Source organism: Dipodomys spectabilis, unplaced genomic scaffold (genome assembly GCF_019054845.1).
Source record: "Dipodomys spectabilis isolate Male_0828 unplaced genomic scaffold, ASM1905484v1 ptg000081l, whole genome shotgun sequence".
In the NCBI taxonomy this organism is placed as follows: Eukaryota; Metazoa; Chordata; class Mammalia; order Rodentia; family Heteromyidae; genus Dipodomys; species Dipodomys spectabilis.
Window position 1 is genome coordinate 1,271,400 of NW_024870758.1, and position 25,012 is coordinate 1,296,411.

General features: G+C 41.2%; 1 protein-coding gene across 1 annotated transcript in view; it reads right to left on the minus strand.

Annotated features, from left to right (window-relative positions):
- Tmem163 (transmembrane protein 163) overlaps nt 1-25,012 on the minus strand; it is a 220,282-nt gene that overhangs the window by 74,529 nt on the left and 120,741 nt on the right. Inside the window, exons 3-4 of the mRNA XM_042683511.1 lie at nt 7,982-8,025; nt 6,322-6,413 (exon numbers count right to left, since the gene is read on the minus strand). Of these exons, the coding sequence (XP_042539445.1) occupies nt 6,322-6,413; nt 7,982-8,025 (136 nt within the window). The remainder of the gene's footprint in view (nt 1-6,321; nt 6,414-7,981; nt 8,026-25,012) is intronic.

A 25,012-nucleotide genomic window follows, 5' to 3' on the forward strand; every position in this document is an offset into this window, starting at 1 on the left:
TTCTAGCCCAGGTGGAGGATACAGTCCACACCTGGCCTCCTCCAAATCCCTGGTCTTTTATTTCCACACCACAGCCACCCACCTACCTGCCAAACACCACCAATAGCTGAAGCACTTATGAGATCCTGGCTTTTCAAATCTCACATTAAACACCAGCAACTGACCTCATCAAGACATCTGTTCACTAACCTTGCCACTGCCCTTTCTACCTCTCCTTACCCAGTATAGATACCCTGGTCCAAATACTCCACCCCCTACACACTTGATTCCTTTGTCCTTACTCCTGACCTATTCACACGTTCAAAACCCCAACTATGAGAAAATCTGATGATCCACCTTCACTCCACTGACTGTGCTTAAAATTTAGAGCTTAGCCGGGCACCAGTGGCTCATGCCTGTAATCCTAGCTACTCAGGAGACTGAGATCTGAGGATCACGCTTCAAAGCCAGCTCAGGCAGGAAAGGCCCATGAGACTCTTGTCTCCAATTACTCACCAGAAAACTGGAAGCTCAGTGGCTCAAGAGGTAGAGCACTCGCCTTGAGCTGAAAAGCTGACAGCATCCAGGCCCAGAGTTCAAGCCCCACAACCAACAAATTTTTTTAATTTAAAAAATTTATAGCTTAAAAATAGAATTATGAAATGGTTGCAACTGATATCTAATTGTAATTCTAACTACTTTGGAGGCTAAAATTGGGAGGCTCATGGCTGGAGGCCAGCCTAGGCGAAAAGTGTTCAAGATTCCATCCCAACTAATAAACAACTGGGTGTGGTGTCATGTGCCTGCCATTTCAGCTGTGCTAGAAAGTATAAACAGGAGGATCACGGTCCATTCCAGCCCAGGCAAAAATACTCTAGTTAAAAATTAATGAAAGCAAAATGGGATAGGAACATGACTCACGTGGCAGAGCACCTAGCTAGCAAGCCCTGATTTCAAACCCTTGTACCATCAATAACAAACCACTAATTTGAAAAAAAACAACAAACCCAAAACCTGTCCTGTGACTCAGCAATCCCATTTCTGGGTTTATATCCAAAAGATTTGAAAAAAGGTTCTGAGATATTTGCACATCCATGCATGGCAGCATTATTCACAATTATTAGATTGAAACAGCCTAAATGTCTATCAGTGGATGAAAGAATACACAAAACATGGAAGATCATTCAGCTTTTAAAAAGAAGAAAAGTGTGGAAGCTGGGCAAGGTGGGTTATACTTGCAATCCTAGCTTCTTAGGAGGTAAAGACAGGGAAGATCAAATCAAGGCTAGCCTGTGGGGGGAAAAGTGAGATTCCATCTCAAGTAAACTGGCCGTAGTGGTACATGTCTGTAAGCCCCGCTGTACAGAAGGCATGGTAGGAGGATCTCAGTACAAAGCCAGCCAAGGCAAAAACTCAAGATCCTAGTTGAAAAAATAAAGCCAAAAAGAGCTGGGAGAATGTGGCTAAGTAGTAGAGTGTTTCTCTAGCAAGCACAAGGTCTTGAGTTCAAACCTCAGTCCCACCAAAACGAAAAAAGAGGAAAATTTTGTTATATACTTCTAAATGGATATACCTTGAGGACAGGATGCTAAGTGAAATAACCCAGTCACAAAGACAAAAAACAGTCAGATTCATTTGCAAGTTCTTTAAAGTTGTCAAAGTCACCACAATAGAAAAATGACATACAAGGCATTACCAGGTGTTGGGAGGGAAAAAGAAGGGAAATTGTTCAATGGGTGTAGATTTTATAAGATACCAAGTTCTGGAGCTGGGTGCCGGTGGCTCACACCTGTAATCCTAGCTACTCAGGAGACTGAGATCTGAGGATCGTGGTTCAAAGCCAGACCAGGCAGGAAAAGTCCATGACACTCTTATCTCCAATAAACCACTGAGAAAACCGGAAATGGCACTTGGCTCAAGTAGTAGAGCACTAGTCTTGAGCTCAAGAGCTGAGGGACAGTGCCCAGGCCCAGAGGTCAAGCCCCACAACTGACAAAAAATTAAAATTAAAATAAAATAATTTAAAAGATACCAAGCTCTGGCTGCTTCACAATAAAGTGAAGATGCTTAATATTACTGAATTGTGCACTTAAAATGGTGAAGATAATAATTTTATGCTATGTGTTTTGCCCCTCCCCCAAATTAAAAAGCAACAAAACTCTTGTAGTTACACTGTGTGGTGGTACAAAAGCCATAACATCTCTTCCTGTCGGCATCAAACACCTCAGTATGAAAGACCAAGAGACACAGTCAAGGGGTACAAGGCTAAGGACCATGTATTGGCAATTTCAAACTCAAAGATATGCTCTGAGACTGCGGTCTGATTCAGAAAAATAAGAGAACTAAACACAGTTGGCTGTTTCTCAATTCCAGTATTATTTCCCAGCAACTGGAAATGAGTGGATTTTCTAGCTATTCTCCCATAAAACCCATTTATGCTCATTATGATCACCAACTATCTGCTTCTTGGCTAGTAATGACTGCATTAATTTGGTACTTACTTTGGTTGAGCCAGAGATGAAAATTTTAAACTAGAAAGATGTGGTAAAACCCACCTATAATCCCAGGCCTAGGGGAGGCCAAGGAGTATATTTGGTTTAAGAATAGCCTAGACTACATAATGAGACCTTGTCTCAAAAAAAACAACAGAAGTTTAAAGCCAACAGTATGGAAGATGGTATCATTTGGATCTTTGGATTAAGAATCTCCAAGTTGCTGGGCACTGGTGGCTCACGCCTGTAATTCTAGCTACTCAGGAGGCAGAGTTCTGAGGATTGCAGTTCAAAGCCAGCCCAGGCAAGAAAGTCTGTGAGACTCTTATCTCCAAGTAACCACTAGAAAACCGGTAGTGGCGCTGTAGCTCAAGTGGTAGAGCGCTCACCTTGAGCTGAAGAGCTGAGAGACAGCACCCAGGCCCAGAGTTCAAGCCCCACAACCAACAATAACAACAAAAAAAGAATCTCCAAGTTAACTTAATACATAGCCTTTTACTCACCACCATTTAAAAATGGTCAAGCATCACCTCTGTGTTTGGCTTTCTGGTAGTATATATATTGTTGTTGTTGTTTAATGGTGCCTATTTGGGGACCAAAGACACTGTCATCAGCCTTGGTTTGGGGAAACCTCCAGGCCATGTGGGAATGGTCAAAGGATCTCAACTCTACAGAAAAGCCACAAGAATGTTTGGCTTTGTGGCTAGTATGTACGAAAATCATTTTGGCAGGAAGAAAATAAGACTTTTTAAAAAGCAAGCAAGAAGAGAGAAATTAGAAAAACCCTGCCTTTCATTACTTCTGGAATTATCAATCAAATTCAAGATGATTTCTCTAAAAACAGGCAGAGAAAAAGAGCTTTCTCCTTATACTAGTTTACACCTATTTCTCTAAGAAACAAAAATACAATGTACAACACACAGGTAATTTTAAACTTTTACAGGCTACATTTTAAAAGTAAAAAGAAAAATTAGTTTCAATCTTTTAACCTAATATATTCAACATGGTCTGATATTAGCATGTCATCAATAGTTTTGGTACTAGAGCTTGAACTTGGGGCCACATACTCTCATTTGGTTTTTTCACTCAAGGCTGGTGCTCTATCACTTGAACCACACCTCCACTTTCAGCTTTTTTGTTGGTTGGTTGGAGATAAGAGTCTTACATGGGCTTTTCTGCCCACACTGGCTTTGAACAGCAGTCCTTAGATCTCAGCCTCCTGAGAGTAGCTAGGATTATAGGCCTGGGCCACCCAGGCTCAATGTTTTTCAAATTAGTAAAAATGTTGATATTGTTTTAATTGCTAAGCCTTTAGCATCTGATGGGTATCTTACACTTCAAACACCTCTCAGTTCAGATGAGACAACTCCACCTACACTAGATGCCAAGTGCATAGGATAGTGCTACTGCAGAATCAAAAGCTCTGTGTTCTTCATAGAATATAGTTAGTGGCTGCTTTTGAAATCCAAGTTTACACTTTCTAGATTGTTTCATAGGATTCTTCAAATTCCTACCTAACAGGTTGGGTGGCTACATTACCTGCTCCTTTACGCTACTGTAACTAACCATCATTTAAAGTTTTACAAAATGTGTTGGTTTAATTTTTCAATCACAAAATTAACTTTTTTTTTTGGGTCGGTCTTGGGGCTTGAACTCTGGGCTTAGGCTCTGTCTCTGCACTCCTCAGCTCAAGGCGAGCACTCACATACTTGAGCCACAGTGCCACTTCTGGTTTTCGAGTGGATTATTGGAGAAAAGATTCTCATGAACCTTCTTTCCCTGGCTGGCTTTGAACCGTGATCCTCACATCTCAGACTCCAGAGTGAAAGGATCAATGAAAGGATCTGTCACATCCATGCCAGAGGACCATGTAAAGGCAGACAGACACAGGAGAAAGATGATTACAAGGTTTATTAGAGGAGCCATATTTCCCCCAGAGAGAGAGCACATGGCAGCCTCCGCTATAGGTAGCAGCAGGGTCTGGGGGATAGGAAATGAGGTAGATGGGAGTTCAGGTAGGTCTGGGCAGAGACAGGGAGGAGCCAGCAGATCTGGGTGGAGCTGAGGACCAAAGGTGGGCATACTGCTTACACAGAGTAGCTAGGATTACAGGCGTGAGCCACCAGTGCCTGCAAATTAACTTTTCTTTAAAAATTGATTTTATCTAAAAAACTATCACCTCACAATTCAAGTTTGATATTTTACTTATCTTCTTTGTGCTATTCCTGGTGCTTGAACTCAGGGTCTGGGCACTGTCCTTGGGCTTTTTGTGCTCAAGACTAGAGCTCTATCACTTGAGCCTTCTAGCCTTTTTGTTAGTTAACTGCAGCTAAGAGTCTCACAGGTTTTCTGCCTAGGTTGGAATGAAACCATGATCCTCAAATCTCAGCTTCCTGAATAGCTAGGATTACAGGTGTGAATCACCAATGCTCAGCCAAGTTTGGTATTTCATATTTGCTAAAAGAGCTAGCACAATCAAAATAAATATTTGACATGTAAAAGAAGTTTTGTATACTAGCTAAAACCAACAATGAAGTGAACTAATATTTGCTCTCATGCTGTCATTTTTCAGTAGCTTTCCATTTCAGGACATTTAATCTCAAATGCATCCCTACCTAAATCTCCTAGCACGAAGAGATAGCTCAGCCTTCCTATGTTTGATTTCAGTAAGTCCTAACAGGAGTCCTTTCTCTGCAGACCACAACAAATCACAGCAGGGGGATTTGCTCCTTTGTATTGCATAGGCACAATAAAAATTCCACCACATCCTGTATATACACTTGTGTGTGTATGTGTGTGCGCGTACACGCAGACACATATATTCACACAAGTCATATATATATATATATATATATATACACAAATGCATATATATATATATGAGTTTATATATGTATATGCATGTAATCACAATAATCTTAGGAAGAATTTTTATTTCCCTGCTTTTCCAGATAAAGAGAATAGGCATGGAATAGTCTCAGATCTACCAAGTCATTGTCTTCAAAAGCCAAGAAATCTGACTCTGGAGGTTAAGTATTTGCCTAGCATATTGAGATGGGAGGGAGGAAGGAAGGGCTCTGAGAAGGAGGGAAGGAAGCCGAGAAGGGGGAGAGGAAGGGGGAGAGGAGGTAAGGGAAGGAGGGGAAGAAGGAGAGGGAGAGAGCAAGAGACAGGGAGAGATCTGACTCAGAGGGATGGAAGAGAAAGAGGAAGGGAAGAGAGAATAATCTGATTCTGACTGTGGTCTCTTATTACCCCAAGGACTACAAATGTTGTAAAGAGACCTAAGTTGAAAGAGAAAAAGAGACAGACATAGAGAAATAAAAAGACAGAGCAAAACAGAGAGAGAGAGAGAGAGATTTGTGGTCATATATACAAACCTCTCATAGTCAATTTCTCCCCCAGCATTTAGCAACTTCTTCCAGTACAGACAAAGGTGGGAGGCAAGTGAAATAATTTAAAATGCCACCAAGATGTCTTCTACAAGTTACAGTGATGAATTCATTTTACTTAGAATGAGGAAAATAACCCTCACAACCGAAAACAATGAAGTGGTGATGGGGGGCGGGGAGGGGAATGATTGGGAGGGTTGATGGATAGACATAAAATAGCTGGGCCAAAGGATAGACAAGCAGATCTTTGCTCCAGACCAGGGAAGAGAGAAATATAAAGGCACATGTGACCTCTCTGACCATTCTAGCAAAGACCTGGCCAGCAGCTGACATAACACTGGCTGCCCCCCAAGGCAACTTGGGTCAAAAAGTTACAAGGTGATATGTGTCAAGGGCCTAATTATGTGGCTTTCATTTACAGGTTTTCTGGAGTTGGGGCAAAGGTAGGATCCACTTACATGTACTCTCTATGGGCAGAGTGCACAGCAGCCGCATTGCTGTAACGCCACAGGACGATCGCTGATGACAGTACATCCAGGATGGCGTCAAACTAGGAGAAGGAGACAGAGCGTTAGTGGCTTTCCAGAGCTAATGGGGTCCAGTGAGGAAGAGACGGGGCAACTGTGCTGTGACTCAGAATCCTGGAATGAGGATCACACATCAAAGAGGTTTCTACAAGTCACCATGGAGCCTGGAGAGTTTGGAGTCCTGCTGCTCTGCTATTGCCTGGTGGATTCTGTCCCCCAGAGCCACTGGTTCCCAGTGCTCGGAGATATGGGATGGGGGTCAGGGGTACACTCTTCTGAAATCTGTAGGATTGGTGTCTGTGGCAGGCAAGGCTTTCTGTACATTTTAAAGGAAAGATTTGGAGTGAGGATTCCATTTCTGGCTCTCAATGGTACTATTCTACCTGAGTTCAGGGGTAGGGGTGGGTCACTGTGGGGCTCTAAGAAGTCCATTAACACTGATTTGCACACAATGCAGTGTTTTTGTGTGAATGGACAGTAAGCCAGAGAGAAGGAAAAGGAGAGGGTGGTGGTGAGAAAGCTTGTTAGAGAAGGGAGGTGTGTGTTTCTGGGCATGTGTTATATGTAGCATGTTGGTGTGTCTGTGGTTTGGGGGCATGCATGTGTATGCATGAGTGTATTGTGTGGGTGTCTGGGTGTCTGTGGCATGTGTTTGTGATGTGTGTATGTATGTATATGTGTATATTTCTGAGTGTGTATTATATGTACCATGTCAGTTTGTCTGTGGTATGGAGCATGCATGCGTGTATATGAGTATGTGTTTATGTGTGTGAGGTCTGAATGTCTGCGGCATATGTTTGTGATAGGTGTATGTGTATATTTTGCACATGTATGTCTGGTTGAGCGTAGTCATGTGTTTTTTTTGTGGACAGAGTATACTCTTTGTAAGATTCAGTAAAGACTGCAACACCCACAAAACATGAAGTTCTTACAACAGAGAGCAGAAGTGTTTGGGAAGAGTCACACATAACTAATGGGTACAGGAACCTACACTCACCCAGGAGGGATAGTAAAAGGGACTCTCCTTGAGTCAGCACACTGTGTACCTCAGCTTTCATTTGCATAGTTACAAGCCCTGGGGACAGAGGAAACACCATCCAGTTTTACGGCATACCTAAAGTACAAGACATTCACTTTGTCTGACTAAATTGCTCCAGGAGGCTGGTCAGGAAAACAGGGACCCTCAACTTGGGCTAAAGATTGACTTACCCTAATGTGAGCAACCCCAATCCTAACTCCCAGCCCCTCTGTCTACACCATTAACGAGAAAAAATCCCTCTCCAGTACATGCCAGGTCCCCACACAGCCTGGAAGGGAAAAGGGGGCTTAAAAAGAGCCTCTCAAACAACCACCTTGTAGAAAATATGACCTCTTCACCTTTGAGAAATAAACATTCTTATTGCAGTTTATTTTAATTAACTTGTAATTTTTATAGAAGCTGCTACTATCAAAGCTGTGTTTCTCATGTTAAGCTCTTCCATGCTACCCACCCTCTTATTCGAAAGATTGGGGGGAAATTCATAGGCTCAGGAAAAAAAACAAAATAAAAAAACGTGCAAAACTTCATGAAAGTACATTTCAGGTTACTTACTGCAAACCCAAAAGCAGAGGCGCTGTACCTCATAACGGAGACAGCTAAAAAGAAAGAAAATATTATTCAGAATATGTGAAAAACCTCATGAATAGTGGCTCTCATTCATGTGGCATTTAATAACATTTGATATAGCCTATTAAACATCAATGAAAAAGGTCCAAAATAAAATTAAAAATTCCTGTCTGTACAATCTGAGAAATTAAAAAAAGAGAGAGAGAACAAAAGATAAGCTCATACAACTTTCTTTGTGTGTTCAGAAGCATCAAAGGCCAACATCAGAACAAATGACCTCAGCAGTTATCAATCTGATGAAAAGAAACTCCAGATTTAGAAAGTGATTAACAGACTAGTAGAAAAGATGTTAAACTTTCAAAATGATATGGAAACTATAATTCTTCCCACAAGGGAATTATGCACACCCCATTGCTAATAATAATAGAGAAAAATCTTTTGCTCCACACCCCCCCTGAGCCTTTACAGTATAAAGTAGACATTAATGTAGCTATTTATAAAAACAATGACAAATGAGCTTAAAACAATAGATGTCCATAAACAGTTATAATTAAAGCATTTATCCATATTAAAATATGAGGAGGGGCAGGTCAGTTGAGTGTATAATTCTGTTCTGGGCCAAAGCAACGTCTAGCTTCAAAAACTGTCCCCAAATTGATTCAATAAAGTCTACTATGCTCCAAGCTAAAGCCATAGTTCACAGGCTGTGTCAACCATCCAAAGCAGTAAACCCTCCTATGTATCAGCAAAGCTTTGAAGCATCCTGCCCTAGGCATCTCAGGTGTGCACCTGTAGGGTTAAAGAGGCCTGAGCCAAAGGTACACAGGTCAGCAGACTGCCATTTAGCTCACCACAATGTCCCTTTCCTAGGCCCTGATTGCTATCCCATCCACATGGTCCAGGAACAGACCCCAGTCACTTAATCCAAAGTGGACTGAACACGGTTTATTCTCTATGACCTACGTATTGAGACTGAGAGCCTCTCCAGTCAATTTGTGCAGACAGGCCTACAATGTTACTAGCCATTGCTTGCTGCAAAGATATAGATGCAGAAAGACAAGCATAGGGCTCACTGAGCACTGGAAAGACAGAAACACAGGCTCCCCAGGATTCTTTTGTGTATGTATGCCAATCCTGGGGGCCTGTGCCTAGGCCCTGGGCCTGAGCTTCTTTGGTTCAAGGCTAGCACTCTATCACTTGAGCCATAGCTCCACTTCCTAGCTTTTCCTAGAGTGCTTTATTGACATTAAGAGTCTCACAGACATTTCTGCCTGCACTGGCTCTGAACAGATCTCAGCACCCTGAGTAGCTAGGATTGTAGGCAAGAGCCACCAGTGCCTGGCTTCTTCAGGATTTTTACATATTCCCTGACACCCGCCACACTGAGGCCCTCAGCTGTATGAGGCTGACTATAGTCTATTAAGTCTCTGACCTTTTCCATCTATGACATGAGCTGGCCCAGGTGGCCTTGCTGTTGCTCTTGCTGGCCCAAAGAGAGGTGCAGAGCTAGCTGTATACAGGGCTGCAGCTTTCTTGATAACACAGGTGTGTGGTACACAAAGGTCTTAGCATTTGCTCACAGCCCACACTGGCATGAGCAGAACAAGTACTGGCTTTCTTGTTTGGTGGGAAGGGTCCTGCCCGGAGCACGGAGATGCTCTTATAAAATCAACTTGTAGTATGTGCTCACTGTGAACTGAGCATAGTAAAGTTTCCCAGAAGCAAGCAAAAGAGGGTGGCTGGGGTTTTCATTACAACCTGTTTTTAACTATCTTAGCTGAGCTTAGGGGGCTTTGTAAAAACCAGCAGTGGAAATGGATAAACTTATCTTCTTGCACAGCAGCTCAATACCTGTAAGAGATGAGAATAAAGCCTCCAGGGGAAAGTTCCCCCTCTGAGCTCACCTCAGTGCTCAGTGCTCAGTGGAAGCCAAGGACAAGGCATTCCTGGAGATTTGATTTGAAGTCAAATTGTCTATGAGTTATCTAACCAGACATTTCTATGATAGGCTACATATTTCAAACATATAGATAGGTGATTACAGTGAGAAACACAACTTTATCTCAGGATTTGGAATCAAACAGAAGGACTGGAGGGATTTCTCTGGTTTTGTGGGATTCCATGTATCAGACAAAAAGGTTTTTCTTTTCTTTTCTTTGTGGTACTGGGGATTAAACTCAGGGCTCTAGTACTCAAGCCACCCAAGTCCTTTTGGTTTTAGTTTGCTTTTTAGATAGGCTCTTGCACTTCTCCCTGGGTTAGCCTCAGACTGAAACCCTCCCATCTCTACCTCCTGAGTAGCTGGAATAACGACACATAGTGCTCCATACAGTGCATACGACACTATGCTCAGCCCCACCCCCACCATATGAGGAATTGAACTCAGGGCCTTCCACTTTTGCTTGGGGGGGTTTTGTTTTTGGGGGGGTTTTGGGGTTTTTTTGGCTCAAGGCTGGCTTTCTACCATTTGTGCCACAGCTCTACTTCCACCATTTTTGCTGGTTAATTGGAAGTAAAAGTCTTACAGACTTCAAACCATGATCCAAGATCTCAGCCTCAAGAATAGCTAACAGGTGTGAGTCACCAGCACCTAGCCCAGCCCTCATTATTTTTGCAGTAGTGAGGACTTAATTCATGAAAGTCTAATGTCTATAGTTCCAAACACTTTTCTGGCAAGTCTGCTTGTATGAAATAAGTCTGCCCAGTGGGTGGATAATCTAGAGTACACACTGAATATTAAAATTGTTCTCTCCTGAGTGCACCAAGGGAAATGTGAGCAAGAAGGCTCCAGGTTAACTCAGAGTCCTTATTAGAGATGGATCATTTACTGATAAATTGCCTCCCTCTAATTTCCCTGATGACACGGAAAGGGAGAGATGCCAAAATTGCATGGATATTTAAGAGCACAGCGAAAAGGCTCTCCACCCAGCCCTTGTTCTGGCAGCTTCCCTCTGTGGCCCACTCCTGGCTCTTGCTACTAAATAACAGCAAATAGTCATTAACACAGGATCCAAGTGAAAGGGCTCAGATGGCCTTTTAAAAATTTATGAAGAGTGTCAAGTAATAACTTCCATTTTCTTTGGTTCCTAACTCATCAAAATGACAAATGAACTCAAAAGAAAAGGTGAGCTGGTTAGATAGCCCTTGTTCACATGAAAAGACAGAGCAAACCTAGGTTTTTTTTTTTAATTGCAATGTTCTAGTGCAATGCTAAAACCAAGTTCCATGGCAGCCAAAAGCTGCCATAGGCCCAAAAGGATTCAGTGTTGCCTTGTAAGGCAGTGAATAACAGACAGAGTCACCAAACAATTATGCTTCAGATCAGCAAAATCCACATAGAAATGGGCTGCCAGTGAAACAGAGCTCTCCCATGAGGGCTGATCCTATCAAGGCCAAGACCATACTGCTAACAGGAAGAAGTCACCCAGATTATGGGCAGTGCAGAGTCTGAATAACACACATTCAACTCTTGTCCAACTGACAAGATGGTGGCCCACCATCTCCACTTCATCCCAATTACCACTGTGAACACAATCCCTTAGGGAAATCCTGGAAGAGTGTTTCTGCTTCTCACACTTGACCCCATTTCCCTCACTCAAAACTTCAGTGTGTACTTGGGGAGCTGGTGGCCACCAATGGGTGTACAATGACAGGGCCTGGAAACCTCATTCTACTCCCAAGGAAGATGTCCCTGGGCTCCCCTCTCTCCACCATGTGACAATGGAAATGCTTTGCCATATGATTAAGCTGGATTTCTCACATCCCAAAGATGCATGCCTAGGGTGCCACAAGCTGATGTCTTTTTCTGATTTTTGTTTTGTTTTTTAGAACCAAGACTCATAATTCTTAAAATGTACATGTATCACACTGGCCTATTCCAGAAACTGATCCTACATCTGGAGTTAATAACTCAAAGGCAAAATTAAATTTGACCCAACGAGAACCTGTCAAATTCTGTTTACCGAAAATATTAGCAAAAGGGTATCTTGAGAGGAAGATTTAGCTGGGCGCTGGTAGCTCATGGCTGTAACCCATCTCAGGAGGCTGAGATCTGAGTATGTTTCAAAGCCAAGGCAAGAAAGTCCATGAGGCTCTAATCTCTAATGAAGCAACAAAAAACCAAAAGAGGAGCTGTGGTTCAAGTGGTAGAGTGCTAACCTTGAATATAAAGCTCAGGGACAGAATCCAGGCTCTTGAGTTCGAGCATCAAGACTAGAACAACAACAACATAAAAAGGTAGATTTAGAGTTGGTGGAAGAGTAACAGGAGCTATAGTGAATTTGATATGAATGGGTACAAACTGCCTTGGAATGTTGCCACAAAGAAAAAGAAAAGTCAAAAGAGAAGAAATACCAGGTGACATCAACTGAACTTTTGGAAGCATGACATCTCTCCTCACATTGCTCAGATTCATCACAATAATTTCCTGAAGCTATTTTGAGTTGTTTCTGTGTGTGTGTTGGTGTTTGAATTCAGGGCCTGGGTCTTGTCCCCAGTTTTTTTGTTCAAGGCTAATTCTCTACCATTTGGGCCACATCTCCAACTTCTGGCAGACTCATACTTTACTGCTTAGACTGGCTTTGAACTGAGATTCTCAGATCTCAGCTTCCTGAGATCCTAAGAATCCAGGAGCCAGTGTACCCATTCTGAGTTGTTTCTGTGACTATGGTCAAATAGATCTTTTATAGTATGCCTGCACCTGATAACCCTACACCCAACCATTTCTTTTGGTGCCTAAAAAAATAGAAGACTACTTCATACACAAAAGGTTCATTATAATAAGTTCATGGGATTTATAATAGCAGAACACTGGGTGCAAATCTAAATGTCCAGTAGTAGGGTGATGAATATGTATAGTATATTCAAAGGATAAGCTATGTGTAGCTATTTTTAAGATATTTACAGAGTCCTGTTACTTAATGCTTACACTATCTATTAGGCAGGATAATGATACTGATGGTAGACAGGTAGTAGGCTTGGTGCCAAGAGTACTGGGTACCATGGGAAAGGATGGAACAAGGGTCTGGAACTAGGGGAGATTCCAAACGGGGGGGGGGGGGGAGGAGGGGAGAGGGGATTAGAAGAGGTTTCACTGAGATGATGACATTTCAGCAAGACTTTGGTGAGGCAAGAGAATGAGCTAGTAGTTATCATCAGGAAGAACCTTTTGGGATAACAGGAAGTCCGTGAGATAGAGCACCAAGCATACTGGAGGCCATAGGCTAACGTCAAATGGAGCATGTAGGCTGTTTTATTAAATAATTAGGGTAAAATATAAAACAATGCATGTGAAATGATAAGCTTTATGGTACAACTGTTTTAAAAATGCATCGAAGCCTGGGCTACACAGCAGAGATGATCTAAAAAAGAAAGACAGAGAAAAGGAAGAAAGAGAGGAGAAAGGAAAGAAGACAAAAGGGAAAAAAAGAAGGGGGAGAAAGAAGGGGAGAGGAGAGTGAGAAAAGAGAGAGGAGATAAAGAGAAAGAAGGAAAAAGAAAATTGAAACCATACAGAAAAAAATCTCTCACATGATAGCGGTTAATCTTTAAGAGATGGGAATATTTGAGATTTTTACTTGTTTTGTATTTTTCACATTTTCTACAACCATCCTATATAACCATCCAAATTAGAAAAAAAGGTCTATTTTATTTGAGAAACTATGATCCAATTCATTAAAATAGCATCAAAAGTCTAAAATGAAATGGCAAAAGCTAGATTTACTGAGAGATTTGTAATGCACATCTGGGAGCAGGAGGTATTGTGAGCTCAGAGAACTTCTGGCTGGGGAACAGCACATTACAATTCATGACTTCACTATGACTTACGTTTCCGAATCCATCTTTTTTGGTCAAATCACCAACAAAAGCAGGTTCTAATGGCCCACAATACTCAAGGGAATATTGTGGAAGGTGGGGCAAGCCAGGGTGCAGTACTTAAGCTAAATGTCCTCCTCTAAGAGACCACACCTCCTAAGAGTTTGCTGATCCAATGGTAGACTTTCATTTACACATCAATGGGGAGATTGAAACATCAGTGGGGGAGGAGAGGCAGCCAGAAGTGCAGAAGCATACAAACAACAGAAGTCTTAAGTAAATATTTATATAGGTCTGGTTAAAAGAACAGATCTCTTTTTAACTAACTCTTACCAGGCCAAAAAAACATGTTGGCTGGAAACTTAAATTCAAACAGAAAGACAGCTGGAAAATAAAGCGGACCCAGGCAACCCATTGTTAAAGCAAAGGCAAATGCAAATCCGTACTGAATAAGCAGCAAGCTTTAAAGGAAAGTCTGCAAGGCTGAGACAAAGAGCCTTGAAAAAGCAGAAGGGGACATGGCAGCAAGACAACCAAAGATCAATCCAAGAGCTCCTCAACATTCAAGAGAAAGCTGTTTCAATTGTCGGCTAGATTTACAGAGACAAAGAGGACCCATCTGTCATTCTCTCCAAAGTCAAGCAATAATTACCTTGAGACTTAGCACTCTTTAGCAATACCTCAGGCCCCATAACACCTCCAAGTTGTTAAATTATGTGACCAGTAAAGCTCTGCTAATAAATCAATCCCACTTTAATTACAGTGCCTCCATCACTCAGATGCTTGGCAACCATCTCAGCCACAGCCAAAAACCAAACCCACCTAGAGTGCTGCTTTCCACTTTAGGGCTGGCTTGCCCGCTCTCAGCTGAGTCCCAGAAGAAGAGCTGGAACTGAGAGAGACAAATTTTCTTTGTTCTAACTTCAACAAAACCTCCACTAACTACCTGATTCTGCCCCTCTCAAACAAGATTATTAATGATTGCAAAACTGACAGGGCTAGGAAAGTGGCTCGGTGGTAGAGTGCTTGCCTTGCAATCATGAGGCCCTGGGTTCAATTCTTCAGCAACACACAAGCAGAAAAAGCCACAAGTGGCACTGTGGCTCAAGTGGTAGAGGGTTAGCCTTGAGCTGAAGAGCTGAGGGACAGCGCCCAGGCCGAGTTCAGGCTCCACAACTGACCAAAAGGAAAAAAAAATGGGAAGGTGGCTTAGTGGTAGAGTGTTTACCTAGCATTCATGAGGCCCACATAAACAGAAAAAGCCAAAAGTGGTGCTGTGGCTCAAGTGGTAGAGTGCTAGCCTTGAGCAAAAGAAGTTCAGGGACAGTGCCCAGACCCCAGAACTAGCAAAAACAAAGAAGGAAGGGAGAAGGGAGGAAGGAAGGAAGGAAGGAAGGAAGGAAAGAAGGAAGGAAGGAAGGAAGGGATGGAGGGAGGGAAGGAAGGAGAGAGGGAGAGAGGGAGGGAGGGAAGAAGGGAAAGAAGGGAAGGAAGGGAAAGAAGGGAAGGAAGGGGAAGGAAGGAAGGAAGGAAGGAAGGAAGGAAGGAAGGAAGGAAGGAAGGAAGGAAGGAAGGAAGGAAGGAAGGAAGAAGTGATAGGTTGAATTTAGTGGAGAGGGGGAAAAGTTATTGAAAAAAGTGGGGAGGGAGCCAGCACACATTGGTAATCAATGAGGCAAATGAGGCAGGAAGATCATGAGATCAAGACCAGCCTAGGCTGTCTCTTTTCTCTAGATATCACCTTTAAATAATGAAAAAAAATGTAAGGGTGGGCTTGATGGCTCACATCCTTGTTACTCTTTGAGGAGGAGATTGGGAGGATTGTAGTTTAAGACCAACTCAAGCAAAAAGTTCATGAGACTCCATGTTAACCAATGGCCGGATACACGGGTCCAAGGTCAACATCCTAGCTATGTGAAAGGCTAGGAATAGGAGGATTATGTTTCAGGCCAGCCCAGGCAAAAGTTCAAGACCCTCTCTTCTAAGTAGAAAACTTCATGGCACTCCTTACAAACAAGAGCTGGAACAGTGGTATATGACTATTATCCCAGCTATGACTGGAGGCCTAAAATAGGATCCAGTTCAGGCACATGTTAAGGTAGTTAAGTGACTGGTAACTAGTGCAAATAAAGGACTGGAGATTGTGGCTCAATAATAAGAACATCTGCTTAGCAAATGGAAGGTCTTAAGTTCCAACTCTAGTACCAAAAAAAAAAAAAAGTTCCTCAATGATGGAAATTTGCTACTTTAGCCTAGTGAATAAACTATTTGTAGAAGTAGGGAAAAGTTATAGACCAGAACCTTCCCATTTTCTCTTCTCCGGTCTTCTAGGGATGTTCTGGGGATGTGTGTGGTTACTCTCCTTCTCAGTCAGTTGCTTCTAAGGTGGCTCAGCATCTCCTGTGGCACCAGAAGGTCCTGCCAATGCTGACTCAGCACACAGAAAGGAGACATATCAGACCAGCATGATCAACAGAGTCAAGGGTTATAACACATTGGTCTGTATTCCCAAGGCCAGTGAAAGCACACATTATACTCTTGGTGCTCAATAAATGCTTGTGAAAGTAAATTGGGCAGGTCTGAACCCACTAATAGCATCTAGTTTTTAACGTATAATCATGAATTTATTCCAGAACTGAAAGTCAAAGCTATGGCAATAAGGGTAGATGTTGTAGACAGTGCCTGGCCTTGGCTGGCACAGCCTGTGCCATATTTCACATTGAACCACTGATTTCAAACTGCTAAAGGAACATTTTGAACAGAGTTTACTATGAAGATGGATTCATTGAACAAGGCTTTAAAGACTTCACTCAAAGAAATGGTTATGAATACTCATTTGAGCTGAATCAAAGTCATTAGAAGATCATTAACATTATCACTCGGGAAATAAAAGCTAAACAAGATGTAATAAAGCTCTTTTTCTCTCCTCCTCCCTCCACTCTCATGTATAAAACCTACCAAAGTAACAAGAAACATGGGAAAGAAACTAAAGAATAACTTATACCACAGAATGGTCAAGGCCAAATCCTAACTTAGAACAGATGTTAAATTAAAGTTTAAACCATACCAAGACCAAGGGAAGTCTCTGAAGGCTGCTAACATATCTCAACCAAATGAGACAAAGAGGCTTAGACAAGGCCTGGTTCAGCGGTAAAGCACTTGACTAGCATATATCAGGCCCTAGTGCTGGTCCTCGGCCACTAGGAAAAATGAAAGTTTTCCACTGAATTCTTATGGAGCTCAATCTTCATGATTGGATGACAGAGTCATGAAACAATGACCTCTCCATGCAAATCTAGCATTGGATATGATGTAGTCAACTCATGAACTTTTCCTCTAATTGCACTTACTAGGACAGCAAGGGGGTAAGGGCAGAGTAGTCACTCAGCCACAGGTACAAGAAGCAGGCTGTGGGGAAATCAATGGCATTGTCAATAAGGGAACCAAGGCACCTTACCAACCAGGCTGTCTTTGGCTCACAGAGCAAGAAAAAGTTCACAAAGGTTAACTACCAAGATATTTTCCCAGAGTAAATACTCAAAGCTGCCTATAGCTCCCTTTGTGTCCCCCACTTAAAAAAGGAAAAAAAAAAACGATTCTTAAACATTGATTTGTAAGTATATAAGTCATAGGTTAAACTTAAATTTTAGACAAGATTACATTAGCAATCATAAGGTACCCATTCTGTATAAAGCCACAGTTATTAATATAGTGAGGTACTGGCAAACATAAAATACAGATAGGGAACCAAAGAGAATTAAGTGAATTCAGCAAGGCCACCAGACACTAAGCCAAAACCAGTTGTTTCTATATTAGTCACAAACAATCAGAATCCATATTTTTAAAGACATTATTTACATAGTATAAAAACCAAATACCTAGAAATAAACAATGAAATTTGAAAGATCTCTAACTAGAAAAATAAAACATTAGAGAATTAGACTTAACAATATGGAAGGATATACCATGTAATGAATCGAAAGGCATAATATTGTCAAAGTTCAAGAACTGATTGTTGTAAAGCCTAACCTATGTGGAAAGTGAAGAGTCAATATGAGGGGAAGATAACTTGAAGACAACTAGAACTGGAAAGTATCCGTATTATTATTATTGCACTTGGATAAAAAAAATCACAGAGCAAAAGAAAATCCACACATATTTCACTTGATTTATAAGAAGAAAACAACTCTACAAATACCTTAGGGTAAGAAACTTCTGTGCACTAAATAATGCATTGTCTATCTAATATTCATATGAAGTAACTAAATCTTGATCCTCCTTCTCCATACCAAAAAAATTATGGATGAGCTATAAATATGTAAGACAAAAGATACCATAGGAGATGACTGAAATATAATATTGGAAGATGTAAATGCATTCCTCTGAGGGAACAGAAAGTAAATAGAACTGCATTAAAAGACCCTATTAAGAGTCTATAGTAAGCTACAGAGTGGGAGAAGATATGTATAACATTTAACACCTGCCAGGGGACTTGAATCCCAAATATATAAAGATGTTTTATAAATTAACAAGAAAAAGGACAACAACCCAATAGGAAAATGGGCAAAAGATTTAACAGGTCCTTTATGAAAGATGATATATTACATAATCAACAAACATATAAAAACATTTAGCTATATTAGTCACTAGGGAAAATAAAAAACCACAAAGAGACAACATTGGATACTCAAAAAAGGCTTAAAAAGATGACCAAATTTAATGTTGGTAAGGGCATAGTAAGGCTGGAATGCTTAGAAATTAGTGGTAGAAGTATAAATCGAATAAACTTTTAAAAATTATGACTTACTATTACTTGTTGTGTCATGGATTGAACCCAGGGCTTTGTGCATACTATGCAAGTGATCTACTGCCAAGTTGCCTTCCTAGCCCTAGTACAAATTTTTAGAAGACATTACTAGCATTTGTAAAAGCTGTTCTCTTCCAGAGACAGAAGTAGAGTGGTAAAGAGAGAAGAGAGGTAAAGAATAAGAGATTGAGAGAGATAGAGATATACAGATATACAATTATATAGACATAACAACTGTCTACACACACATATATGTATGCATCAAAAGATGCTTACAAAAATTACACTAATACTGTTCAGAGCAGCATTATTCATAATTTCAATTTGCCTGCACAGAGCATAGTAAATGTTTGTCAATAGCAGAATGAATTGGTAGCCTATTCATCTAATGGAATATTATACAACAATGATAATAAATGAATTACAATTAATCACTACCACATCTGAGTATGAGATAGACAAAAGAGCAAACACAAAAGCGTGCATTAGAATTATGCAAATAGCACTATAGAAAGATTACTGATTGCATAAAATGTGCAAACAAGACAAAGCAGTCTACAGCAGTGGATATAGGGATTGTGGTTGCCATTGAGATGGGAACAGTAGGGGAAGGGCACACGAGGAGGGATTCAGACTGGATGAGGAGTGGTGGTTAGACATCTATGTCACTTTATGAGAATTAATTAAGCTTCACAATTTTGACCAGTGATTCCTCTGCCTGTCTAGTATACCTTGATGTCCATTATGTATACAATATACCTTGATCAGACTCACCTTCCATTACTCTTCCCTCTCCCCCTTTCCCAAACCAGGCTTATTCCATTTTTACACATGTACTCATAAGTTTTGATTATATATGCTTCCTTCAGCCTCTCCAGCCCCACCCTCCTCCTACTTAACTATCTAGATTGGAAAAGGTTTAGATTCCTTAGTGGGGGGGGGGGGGGGAAGAAGGGGTGGAATTCCTCAAATTTGAACTCAGGACCTAGGCACTCTCCCTGAACTTTGGTATTTAAGGCTAGCATGCTACCATTTCAATCACAGCTCCACTTCAGCTTTTTGCTAGTTAATTGAGTATAAGAGTCTCACAGAATTTCCTGCCCTGCCTGGCTCCAAAAACATGATCCTCAGATCTTAGCCTCCTGAGTAGCTAGGATTACAGGCATGAGCCATTGGTACATGACTGCCTATCATTCATTTTTTTAAGCGTATGTTAATTGTCCAAAGGAATTTCACTGTGGTTTTTAACATATGCATATATTGTACTTTAATCAGATTTACTCTCTAGATTAGTCTCCCTTACCTCTTATTATTCAACACCTTTCATATACTTTAATTTTTAAGATAGGTACAAGTTTAAAATCCAAGAGGCTACAAAATATGTGAAGGATATAAATAGGCAATTTTTAAAAATAGGTCAAACATCAAAAAAATGTAAGATGAGAAATTGAATGAAGGATCAATACCAGTTCCTTTTCCACCTATTACAACAGCAGAAACAACGACTTCCTTTTTTTAATGTTAAGATTTTGTGAAGGCATCAGAACACAATCTTCTTATTCAAGGTCTATAGGGAAATTTCTTTGAAGGACAAATTGGAAATGTTTATCAAAATGTAAGCTACACTTTCTTTGAAACCAGAGATTCTACTTGAGATATTCTATACTTGTTCTGGCACAGGGGAAAAAGGAATACATTGAAGTGTATTCATTTCAGATATGTAACACCATCATATTAACAACTTAGGCATCCATTTGTAAGGGAGTGATATAATTATCATTTTCAGACTATGTCTGAAAGATGTGTAATGCTGCAAAAATAAAGCAATATAATAGTGATTCAATAATATAATAGAGTGATTATCAAAGATTGTGTGTGAAGGTGGAGGGGTGTATGCAGAAACAAATTCATATATATGCATATAAAATATGAGAGAAACTAGGGGTAATGATTACCTTGAAGAAGGGAATTGAGAGCAGGGTTAAAGGAAGCTCTTGTTCCCTTGACATCCCTTCGGTTTGCTTTTGTTCTCTCACTATGAGTATATTGTGCATGCACCTGTATGTACTTCCAAGGCAGAAACAGAACTCCATGTGCCACAGCTAAAGAAAGCAGCTGACCACTTAACTGCAAATCAGTCACTATGGAGTTGCTTGCCATGGTAGACAAATGATTTGGTCAAAAAGAGTCTTTGGAAATGGAGATTTTGAGTGGCTGACATTTTAGACACTTAGTCCTACTCTCCATTGATTCAGGCACAAATCAAATAGATTACTGTGTGTCAGTATCTTTAAAATAAAGAGTCAAATCTGGGTGCTGGTAACTCATGCCTGCAATCTTAGCTACTTGGGAGACTGAGATCTGAGGATCCAGCCCAGGCAGGAAAGTCTGAGACTCTTATCTCCAAATTAACCATCAAAAAGCCAGAAGTGGAGCTGCAGCTCAAAGTGATAGAATGCTAGTCTTGAGCACAAAAGCTCAGGAACCCAGTGCCAGAGTTCAAGCCTCAGGACCAGCGTTCCGTTCCCCCCCCCTCCCCGCCCCAATTAAGATTTTCCCAAATTCAAAGTTCCCAAGACAGTTTTCCCCATTTCCAACAAAGTCCCTCTTCTTTAATTGGAGAAGGTGCCAATGGAGAATCAGGAGGAAGAATTGTCTTTGAGTGGATTTCCTTCTTCCACCTATAAATGACAGCGCTGTCTTCACCCCAAAAAGAGGATGGTGAAGAGGAAGGGGTCATAGAGTGACTTCTAAGAAACCAAGTACATTCTGGTTCTAAGCATGGATTCCTCCCCCAGAAGACAGCTTGTACCATCAGGGCATTCAGATCTTACAAATCACATCAGTTTCGTCTTTGAAACGGCATGAACACAATCCTCTGTTCTTGAACCCACTTTGGAGCAATGTGCCCCTGTTCACCTCTATGGTAGAGAGGATTATCACCAAATACCTGTAGAAGAGACAAATGAGCTGTGGAACAGTTTGTCACATAGACTCTAATGAAAGAAAGCTAGGTGAGTGTCAGTCCTGGCAAGAGCTATACTTGTGGCTTCAGCATCAAGAACACTATCTAGTCTCGAGTGTCCATTCTGATAAGGCCCAAGGCCAATGGATACAAATGATCTTTTTCAATTCTCTAGCCAAGCCACCTTGTCATAGTGCAAGGTGTCATAAGTCTGAAGGGGCAGGCATCTCTGGAGAAGACCAGCTCAAACCAGCCCCATCCTCCACAGGAAGCAGCAATACCTCCACATTACCAGCAGCACCGGCCCCAGCAGCAGAAAGATTAATCCCAAAGGCCAGTGCCCCTGCCAGCACCAGAAAGGCTCCCCTCATGCCTATGGTTAACACCAGGAATCCCATTGCTAAGAAAATATCCCTGCCCATGGACAAGACCATTTGAGGTTAAACGCGTCTCAATAGCAGGTTCTCCTGGCAAAGAACTCAGGATGTTCAGCCTACTGGCAGTTCCAAAGAACACCAGACTCTACCCTGGTGGAGACTCAGACTGTCAATCCTGGGCTTTTCCATTGTTGCCCCTGTGAGCCTACATCTCATGGTTACTCCTGCCCTTGTTGATTAGCACATCATTCTAATTAACACTGGCTGCATTTGTTTGTGTTTATATTATTAAACAGGGAAAAAGGAGAATGAAAATATTTTCTATAGTTATCATAGAACAGTTGCTAAGTAAGATATAAAGGTTAGAGAATCTTCTGCAGAGAATAAGAAGATCAAGTCTCTACTTTGGTCTCATCATCTCTGTGAAGGGTTGAAAACTTCTCTGGTCTCTTTTTTTTAAAGGTTGTCACCTTATCTGAGGCAGTACATAAACTAATCTTAGGAATCCTCAAGCTCAAAAATTTTTAAAGTATATTAACTGATGTATTTAAGAGTATCCTAGGTCTATTATGTTTCAGTGCCAGCTTTCATTACCTGGAGCATGAATCATTATAGGCTACACAGGGGTGAATGCATAGTAAAGGGGAAAAAAAATCTTAAGTCTGGTTTCCAAGTCAACCATTGTATGAGCTGATCATATGCCTTGTGTACATGTACAGTGAGCAGAATACAATACAAATACAAAGAAAAGCTATCTTCAGATCCATCAACCAGTCAACATGATTTCACAAAATCCTGAGAAATCTCTTACAAAAGTAAATATGGAAGATACAACCACTAAAAATGGAAGACATGTACTCATTATCTTACTCATGTAACTGTAACCCCTCTGTACAGTATTTTTATAATAAAAACATTTTAAAAATAAAAAAAAGAAGACAGCCATTAAAAATGAAATTATAGCCAGGCACTGGTGGCTCACGCCTGTAATCCTAGCTATTCAGGAGGCTGAGATCTGAGGATCGCTGTTTAAAGCCAGCCCAGGCAGGAAAGTCTCTTATCTCCAATCAACCACTCAGAAAACCTGAAGTGGCACTGTGGCTCAAGTGGTAGAATGCTAGCCTTAAGCTGAAGAGCTGAGGGACAGCGCCCAGGCCTAGAGTTCAAGCTCCATGACTGACAAAAAAAAAAAAATTATAGTCACTCTGCTAGACCCAAAACATTTCCAGTTATCCAGAGAGAAACATGTTGGGCTGAATTCTTACAGGATTTTCACACATAGAGAGCTATGTTTGTTAGTGTTTTTCATTAACCAGGACAATTTACTGAGCTAGAAGCAAAGATGAAATCAGTATTGATGGTCCAAAAGAACATCAAGTAAGGTAATATGGCAATATGGCATCTCTTGAGCCAATGACAATGTTTTGCCTGATAGCACCAACTTTATTTCCACTCAGTCCTCATAAATAACTCATAACTAGATACCAGAACAGTAAATTGTACATTTGCAAACTCTGCCAGGTCTGATGTATGCCTGAGGTTTTTTTCAAAATGAGTCCCTTACTTCCTGTAAGATTTAAGCCTTTGGGAACCTCATTAGGCCTCCCATCCTGGCCCCTACTTCATTTTAATCAGAGCAACTTCCTTCTAATTCCCATTAAGAAGAGGATTCTGCAAAGATGCAATGCTTCTGTGCCTCTGATCATATAAAATAATATTTATCAAAATGAACTCCAAGAAATGGAAACAAGGTTTTTGTTTTCTTTTCTTTTCTTTTTTTTGGGGGGGGGGGTGGGGTGGGGGGAGATCCAGTCGTGGGGCCTGAACTCTGGGCCTGGGCGCTGTCCCTCAGCTCTTCAGCTCAAGGCTAGCGCTCTACCACTTGAGCCACAGCACCACTTCCAGCTTTTTTCTTTTTGTTTATGTGGTGCTGAGGAATCAAACCCAGGGCCTCAGGCATGCAAGGCAAGCACTCTACCACTGAGCCACCTTCCCAGCCCCTTTTATTTTCTTTCTATCTTGCTCATTTTTCTGTCTTTGGGAATGCAAAAAGGGCACAGCAATAGAGGGACAAATGATGAACAAATGTAGCAGTGGTATTCACGGACACTATGTTGAAAATGAACTCTACAACTTGTGGGTGGGGTAGGGAAGGAAAAAAACTGGAAGAGAGCAAGGGAAGGGGTAACATTGTTCAAAATAAATGTTCTCTTTACCAAACTTCTGTAACTGTAACTCCTCTGTACATAACCTTTAGAATAGGGTTTTAGGAAAGGTTTAACTGCAAAAATGTAGCAAAAAGGAACACACTAGTATTCCTGTAGTCTAAAAACAGACAAAGCAATCTATGGTGAGAGAAATCTAATAGTAGCTACCTCTGGGGCAGGGAACGGTCACAGGAAGAGCAGGGCTCTTGGGTGGGAAGATAAGCAAGAGTGACTGGTGGCTACACAGTTATGTTCCCATTGTGAAAATTCATTAAGCTTTACAATCTAGCCACAAATCACATCTCCACTGCCTAGCCAAGATCAAAACATGGGACAATCGTTGTCCAATGGAAAAATAAGGCTAGTTCTGTTTCCATCCTCAGAGAAAGTTTTTAGTGATACCACCGACTACCACCAAACAATGGGAACCCACAGCCCTCAATTTCATTGTTGCGATATAACTTTTTTCCTGGGGAAAGAATACTTGGGTAGTCAATGTTGTCCATTCTGCCTTCCTTTTCACTTTTAGTTTGTTTTCAAAGGCTAGTCCTTCCCAACAGAGTAGCTGACGCTGATGCCCCTGTCTTCCTCCTCTAGAGGAGAGCAAGCTACAGGCTGCACAAGCCTCACCACATGAACAAAATGATTGGATAACCAGAATCTTTTCTCAGAAACAAGAGAAATGATGAGACTGAAAGAGGGTTTCTCCTCCTGATGTATGGGCTGAGGGGAAGGATGGTACAAATCAAGGCTACCTTATGAAAACCCAGCCTGAGAACAAAGCTGATACAGAACAAAGGACAGAGAAAAAGAAGGGAAGGAAACAAAATTCTGATGCCATTTGAG